Below are 8,597 nucleotides of genomic sequence, written 5' to 3'. Positions count from 1 at the left end.
GTGCCGCAAAGGCGCCACGCCAGGGGGCGCCTGCCGACCCGCTGGGTGTTGCTAGGGGAAAATTCTTCCGATGAACGTGCACGCGGCGCGCGCACACCTACTTGGAATGAATATGAGCAAGCACTCGAAGAAGAACCACAACTTACCTAGCCAGTACCCAAAGTCATGGGTGAGTCACCCCTTTGCAAGATTCTTCAGGACAATACTATCCCAAACTCTAGTCGAATCTTTTCAGTACTCAACATGGCCAACCATAAGCTACTGCTGTCTCATCATAAAGGTTAGAAGGGCCCAGGGTAATGTATTAAAATGGTTTCAGTCTTTCCTGGGGAGTCACACTCAACAAGCTGTAAGAAGAAATTGCACTTCCGCTACTAGACCTCTTATGTGTAGAGTCCAACAGGGATCAACTCTTTTACCAGTCTTATCCAACATCTACATGAACTGGTCAGACAACATGGACTCAAGAATCAGCAATATGCAGATGACACATTGCTCCATCTATCATTCCCCACTTATGACTATATCACTACCCGAAGATGGCCAGTTCTTGGACGAGATCAACTCATGATGAAGAAGAGCTGGTTGAAGCTGAACCCGAATGAGACAGAGGCAATATTGGTGGAACAGTCTCCTCTGATTAAAGGTACACATCCCACAACTGGTTAATTCAGTCTGTAGCTTAGGAGTGCTCCTGAATTCCTCACTAATAATAAACTCTCATACAGCAGTGCTTTCTACAGTCTCCAACTGGCTAAGAGACTCCAGCCAATGACTTAGCCTCAGGTATTCATGCCTTCATTAACTCTCAGCTGGACTACAGCGATGTAACATACCTGGCAGCACTTAGAAAATACCAGCTGCTATAGAACACTAGTACATCTCCTCAGCAACACTGGCTATTGTGAACATATCAAACCTGCCGTCTGCTCCCTACTCTGCCTTCCCTTAGACTATCAAATCAAGTTCAAGGTCAGACAGAGCCCTTCTCCCCAGACCTCATTCTTCCCCACAAGGCAATGGCTCAGTGCATCCCCCCATTCCCTCCTTCTTCCCATGGCAGGGCCTCTGTGAGTTTGCCTACACAGCAGAGAAAAGCCCGCTGCTGGTCTATGCCAGCTGACTTGGGCTCACGGGTCTCGGGCTCAGGTTTTTGGGCTGCAAGGCTGTTTCATTACTTTGTGGACTTCAGGACTCAGACCCTGCAGGGTGGGAGGGTCCCAGGGCTTGGGCTAACGTTCAAGTCCAGAAATCTACACAGCAGTGAAACAGACCCTTAGCCCAAGCCCTGCAAGCCTGAGTCAGCTAGCACGGGCCAGCCACTGGTTTTTCTTTGCTGTTTAGACACATCCTATGTGCACCCGTTTCTCCCTCCTCAATTCCATTCCTCCCCAATCACATATCCCTATCTTCCTCAATCCCTGCTTTCTCCTCCCCATCTCCATCTCCATTCCCCGCCCCCAAGGGTTCCAATTTCTCCTCCTCACCTCCACTCCCCTCATCCTAGGTCCCTGCTTCCTCACCCACCTACCCAGTTCTCCCCTCTGGGTCCCTGATTCCATCATCATCACCATCCCAAACCTTCCCATCTCCTTGTGGGTTATTTCCTTGTCACTCCCAGTCACACACTTCCCTCCCTCTGGGTCCCTCACTCACCAAGTCCTCTTCCCCCACTAACCTCATGCCCTTGCTTCTTTCACCACTATTACAGTACCCTAGTCCTCTCTGAGTCTCAACTTCCTCCCCAACCTGTGGGACTCTGCTCTCCCTGTCATCCCTCCAGTCCCTGCTGCTCTCTCTCCATGTTGACTGTTCCCCTATCTTCCTCCAGTCCCCCTTTCTCAAAATCACTCCACTTCTCCTGACCCTGGATCCCCACATCCCCCTCCAAACCCTCCCCAGTTTATGTTAGAGTTCAAGATACTGACAAATCTCCCTGTACCGAGAGTTAAGCTATTGCCTCTGATATATGTCAGCAGCAGCAGAGGCAGATGAGAGATTCTTCTGCTTGCAGCAGCAGGCAGTCTGTGAATCAGGCTTTTCCACTGGTCCAATGTGCTCTACAAATCAACAGACTTGTGCCCACTGATGCTTAGAACAACTGCTGAAATTTTAGAATTCATCAGGCTGAGGTTGGCTTAATGAGGACCCAGCTGGCCCTTATAAGAGGGCTAGGGCCAGAAGCCAGAGACAGACTTTCTCTAGCTTTGAGAGGGAGGGACCTGGCTGCAGGGAGCTGAGAGAAGATACCTGGAGTGGAGCAGGGCTGGGGGAAGGCCAAGGGAGCTGGGGAGCTCTGGCCTGGAAACCCCCCAGGCTGTGGCCTAGTGGAAGGCTAATCAGGTACTGGGGGTGCAGGGGGCAGCCCACGGGTAGGCAAAGGCACCAGGTCCAAACTCCCTTGCCTATGATGGGTGACTTTTACAATGCAGTCTGCCCCAGTGAGCAGGGACTAGATGGTGACTGGCAGTAGCCCATGACCGAGGCAAGGTGAGGATAGAGGATTGGGGGTTCCACTGGGTGGGGAGACTGTGGGGGTATTGCCAGGGTGCAGCACTCCAAAGACAAGGGGCTCCAAGTCCTGGGAGGGACATAGGGGCTAATGGCAGTGGAACACTGGCCTGCAGAGGGTGCTCCGGAGGCTAGAAATGCTAATTTCCTGAGACGATCAGTATGAGGGGCTGCAGTGGTGAGTTATGCACCACGACATATAGACAGAGAAATCTTATTGAACTGAGTGTTAGACTTCACTTTGCACAGCCAGTGAGGGAAAAGTTTTTGTGTGCAGGAGATCAACTTCCTGGGGGCTGGCCCAAGACTGTGGAATGAACTCCCACAGAAACAGACTATCACAAACCTCAGGACCTTCTGTTCTAACTGCAAAGGTGACTTCTTTGACCTACTTTTTTCTGACAAACATATGGCAACAAGTATACCTACAGAATGGAGCAAGCGGTGCATGCTATTCCACTGGCGCTGGTAATCCAAGGGTACCCAAGTAATCAAGGGTACTCACCAGTATCACAAGTACCACTACAAATTTCTACGCTCACTTGACCAGCACTTCTCCACAATCTGTCTTGAGGATATTACAGCTAGAATGGTTGAGAAAATCAGGGCAAAACTTAGCCTACCACCATACATAGACCTGTTCAAACACCCAAGAGCACACTTTTCATTAAGGCAACTGCTTTGGGCCCTCTTGCCTTGCCCAGATTTCTCTGTGATATCATTGTGGCATGAGGAATAGTCAGCACATGACATCAAAAACTGACCCTGACTATACATGTACCCAGCTCTGATTTGCCATGCTCCTCATGGGCCCTTCTGAACAAATTTCAAATGGACCAGGGTCATCGTGAGCCAGTGTTCACACCTGGGGCCAATGAGAGGCTGTGGCCAAAGACCAACAATATCACACATCACTGACAACTGCCTTCTGACCAGATTTGATGGTGATCTGCACTTTGCTCATGAGGCTGCCACAAATTGGCTTTGGCAAGCTCTGCATCCAAGAGGAAGAACTGATGATATGTCAGTTTTGACTTATCATCATAGGTGTCATTTTTCTTGAGGTTAATAATAAAAGTAGGTATAATTAAACTACAGTACCAAGATATCAGAATCTACCTTATTATGGTCAATACAACTAAGAATTTTATGGAATTTTATCGAATCTCAATTAGTGTTAGAACAGAAAATACCTTTAACAAGGTCTGTTTGTGGCTTTCACGTTTCTTCTCTTCTTCTTTTCTTGCTGCAACAGAGGCCATGCGCCTTTCTTCTTCCTAGATGAAGAAATAAAATCAACTTTACTAAAGCAGGAATAACCTATGGAAAATGTAATTGACAAGCTTGTAAATTCTGTTGTTTGAAAGGCAAATATATCTTCAGTGGTCTATTCACCAAAGGGTGACATGCAGGCACTACTAAACATGGCTTGGTAACACTCCTACTTCTATCTTTATCTGACAATTTCCAAAGCTAACACTTCTACTCATGATGTGAACCTGAATGCTGTGTGCTGTAATGTTTTTGGTATAGAAACGTAAAGCTTTCTGTGTTCTAAATAAAACGTGTTAGTTATTTGTTGAAATGTTTTAATAAGTAAAATATACTCCCTCCGACACTTAGTGTTTACACAATTAATTTTTATACCAAGAATTTATAGTAGTTTTTAGTTTAAAGGTGATCTGAAAAGGGAGAGAAAAAATGAACGTTACCTTTGTTGCTTCTTTAGAATATATAAAGAGAGCTTGAAAGTTTTTCTTGTTTAAAAAAAAATTCTGTTTGATTTTTACATTCAAAATTCAGATAATGGAAAATTGGAGCAGTGGTTAACTTATACTTACTTAAAGAACTTAAAGAACTGAAAGGAGCATCAGTGTTTAGTTGGACTGTTTGAAACTCTGCTGTGGTTTTATAAAAAAAAACACAAAATATTTTTCTTACTAAGGTTTAAAAATATTTTTACATATATTGAAATATTATTTATTATTTTTATTAGCACACACTTATTTCAATGACTTGCATTTTAAATAAAGCATACCTCTGTAAAACATTCAGCACATCCACACCTTCAATTAAGGTGTTACAGCTTACAAAACATGTGAGAATGACTGCACCACAGCTAAAGTGGGGCAGAGTTTGCCTGGGATTTACCCAAGGAACGGGGTGGAGGAGGAAGATGGAGGTCAGAAACTGCTGTAAAAAAGGTGTTCGGTGGTCAGCTTTCCATAAGTGACTCCCCCCCCCCTCCCCCTGCAATGTGCGTAAAGGTTCGAAACCTGGATGGGGCAAGTCTCTGCTCTACGCAGCGAGGAAGCATCCACCTTCCATTAAGGTGTTACAGCTCACAAAACATGTGAGAACTCCCAGTGGATCCCCAAGAAAACCCAAGGAAGATTAGACTTGACCTTCTGGATTTTTCTAAGCAGAAAAATAAATAGAAAAACCAAACAAACAGAACAAAACAACAAACAATGCCAAACAAATAAATAAACCAAACCCTTTATAAAATATTTCAGGATTTTTCCCCTACACCATAATGAAGCAAAAAAGAGGCAAAAGCCCAAATCTATAAAGTCTTTTGTCTTTAAGTATGAGAACAGTAAAAGGAAGATCTACTTTTATCACTTTGGGCTTTTGATTTTCTGTCCTGGTTCTTTCCAGCAATTTATTTTCAACAATATATAGCACATCCTCTAATTTTAGCAAGCTGCAGCAATTGTGTGAAGTTTCTTTTGAGTGCCGATTGTTGTTATAGTATAGTTCTATCGCGATAATACAATAAGCCAAATTGAAGGGAAAAAGAGATTAGGGTTTTTGTGTTTATATAAATTATTAAACAACTTTCCTCTTGGTTATCTATTTTCACATATTGAGTAATTCTAATGCTATTACCCTGATATATACAGAACAACTGTCTATATAGTCATAACACATTTGAATATTGTTTAGAACATTATTTATTAACATTTTACAAATGAAACAAAATAAATAGTTAATCAATCCCTGTAATCTAGACCACATTTCTGGGATTAACACTTCATACATGCAGTAACAGTAAACAATTAGATTTTTCTAGAAAGGCTCCAATTTTCCTCAGGCCTCTGTCCAGGCACACAGGCCAAACAAAGAGAATAATTTCTCAAAGTTAAGTAGGAATTTATCCCAACTATTTCAGGCTGTGCCGTACTACACATTGTGAGTAAGAATAAAACAGGTCGGGCAGCCAATTAGCCAATGCCAAGAAAAACAAACAATCAGACAATTTAACAGACTCAGATACTTAAAAAAACTGCTACTCAAACAGGGGCGCCATTGGAGGGGGGCAGGGGAAGGTTCCAGCCCCCCGAATATCATACCACAAGTTGGGAGAGACGTTGCTCACTCCACTCCTCCACTCCTCACCGGTCAGGAGTAGTCGCTCCCCTCACCTCAGTGGCCTATTATTTGCTCAGCAAAAAGAATGTAGAGGTATATCTGTCAGAGCCAATAGCAGGACTAGTAGCTTCTGCTGCACTTGTTCATTCCTGAAACAAACATGCTCAAGGAGTGGTGGGGAGAAGGAAGCTCTGAAGCTCCGTGCTTTGGTCGGAAGATGCTTGCTACAGATTTCATCATGATCTGCCCCTCACCTTCACTGTGACATCCTGGCACCCACATATTCATCACTGTCATATAATTAGGATATATTTTGCACAAAGCATGCCTCATTCTAAAAGTCTTAATCTGCCAGACATTAATATCTCTTTGGATCACACATGCTATCATTGTATGTGAAGTTATGGTACGTATGTGCTACTAAAACATGTTGTGAGGTTGAGAACACTCACAAGCAGCCTTTCAGGTACAACGATAAAAAAGGCCAAACCATGTTAATGGCTTATTGAGGAAATGCACACAAGCAGAAAGATTACCCCACGAACTGTGTACAACAGAAACCTATCAGAGATAGCACTACACAGTGGGAACTGTTTGACCCAGGTCACAGCAAAAGAGCTTTCCTGCAAGTTGGAAGAAGATATAAAAGGGAAAAATGACATCATGACTGGACCTCTCTCCCCCTACACCAACACACCTGAAAGTACTAGAGAAAAAGAACTGAACAGTGGACGGCTTAGATTTTAAGTGTCTTTGGGCAATTAATGCAGTAGAAATCTGGCAACCCTGAATACACATATCTAAAATGTGAAGTTTGATAAGTCATGTTCATTTTGCTGATTTCTCCCAACCTTGTCCAACAAATCCCATAATCCACTTCCTCATGGCACTCTTCACTTCAGTGGGAAATTTATTAGTTCATGGTGCCAGTTCTTTAGTTCAAACAGTCCCGCATGTACACACACACTGCTGGTGGTTGAAAGAATTCTGCTTTTCAGATGTGGTTTTGTGTTCTAAATTTACACACAATCTTAAAATACAGCTTTAATTAGTGTTTGTATATATTTTTTCTTTCAAGACTGTCGATAAATCGTGTGAGTTAACTGCGATTAATCACACTGTTAAACAATAGAATACCAATTGAAATTTAAATAGTTTTGGATGTTTTCTACATTTTCAAATATATCAATTTCAATTACAACACAGAATACAAAGTGTACATTGCCTGCTTTACCATTTCATTTGTTTGTCATTTTTAATAAAAAATAATATTTTTCAATTCACCTCATGCAAGTACTGTGATGCAATCTCTTTATCATGAAAAAACTTTCAAATGTAGGTTTTTGTGTTACATAACTGCACTCAGAAACAAAACAAACAATGTAAACTTTAGAGCCTACAAGTTCACTCAGTCCTTCCTGTTCAGCTGATCGCTAAGAGAAACAAGTTAGTTCACATTTACGGGCGATAATACTGCCCACTTCTTAATTACAGAGTCACTTGGAAGTGAGAATAGGCACTCGTATGGCATCATTGTAGCTGGCATTGCAAGATATTTACGTGCTAGATGCACTAAAGATTCATATGCCTCTTCATGCATCCGCCATTGCTCCCGAGGACACTCATTAAAAAAACATGCATTAATTAAATTTGTCACTTAACTCCTTGGGGAGAACTGTATGTCTCCTGCGCTTTTTACCTGCATTCTGCCATATATTTCATGTTATAGCAGTCTCAGATGATGACCCAGCACATGCTGTTTGTTTTAAGAACACTTTCATTGCAAATTTGACATAATTCAAAGAAGGTACCAATGTGAAATTTCTAAAGATAGCTACAGCACTGGACCCAAGATTTAAGACTCTTAAGTGCCTTCCAAAATCGGAGAGGGATGAGATGTGGAGCTTGCTTTCAGAAGTCTTAAAAGAGCAACACTCCGATGCAGAAACTACAGAACTCGAACCACCAAAAAAGAAAATTAACCTTCTTCTAGTGGCATCTGACTCGGACAATGGAAATGAACATGCATTGGTCTACACTGCTTTGGATCATTACCGGAAAGAACTCGCCATCAGCATGGATGCAGGCCTCTGGAATAGTGGTTGAAGCACGAAGGGATATATGAATCTTTAGTGCATCTGGCATGTAAATATCTTGAGACGCTGGCTATAACAATGCCATACAAACGCCTGTTCTCACTTTCAGGTGACGTAATTAAGAAGCAGGCAGCAACAAATGGATAAAAACTGGACACTAGGAAGTTTAGACTTGAAATTAGATGAAGGTTTCTAACCATTAGAGGAGTGAAATTCTGGAACAGCCTTCCAAGGGGAGTAGTGGGGGCAAAAGACATATCTGGCCTCAAGACTAAGCTTGATAAGTTTATGGAGGGGAGGGTATAATGGTATAGCCTAATTTTGGCAATTAATTCGTCTTTGACTACTAGCGGTAAATATGCCCAATGACTTGTGATAGGATGTTAGATGGGGTGGGATCTGAGTTACTACAGAGAATTCTTTCCTGGTTGTCTGGCTGATGAGTCTTACCCACATGCTTAGGATTTAGCTGATCACCATATCTGGGGTCGGGAAGGAATTTTCCTCCAGGGCAAATTGGCAGAAGCCCTGGGGGGGTTTCGCCTTCCTCTGCAGTGTGAGGCACGGGTCACTTGCTGGAGGATTCTCTGCGCCTTGAAGTCTTTAAACCATGAT

At 42.9% G+C, this 8,597-nt stretch overlaps 1 protein-coding gene across 1 annotated transcript in view; it reads right to left on the bottom strand.

Annotated features, from left to right (window-relative positions):
- LRRC49 (leucine rich repeat containing 49) overlaps positions 1-8,597 on the bottom strand; it is a 149,634-nt gene that overhangs the window by 57,499 nt on the left and 83,538 nt on the right. The window contains 1 exon segment of the mRNA XM_032779850.1: positions 3,705-3,788. Within this exon segment, the coding sequence (XP_032635741.1) occupies positions 3,705-3,788 (84 nt within the window).

Source organism: Chelonoidis abingdonii, chromosome 9 (assembly GCF_003597395.2).
Source record: "Chelonoidis abingdonii isolate Lonesome George chromosome 9, CheloAbing_2.0, whole genome shotgun sequence".
NCBI lineage: Eukaryota > Metazoa > Chordata > Testudines > Testudinidae > Chelonoidis > Chelonoidis abingdonii.
The sequence above is the reverse complement of the archived record's forward strand: the minus strand, read 5'-3'. Positions and strand labels throughout refer to the sequence as shown.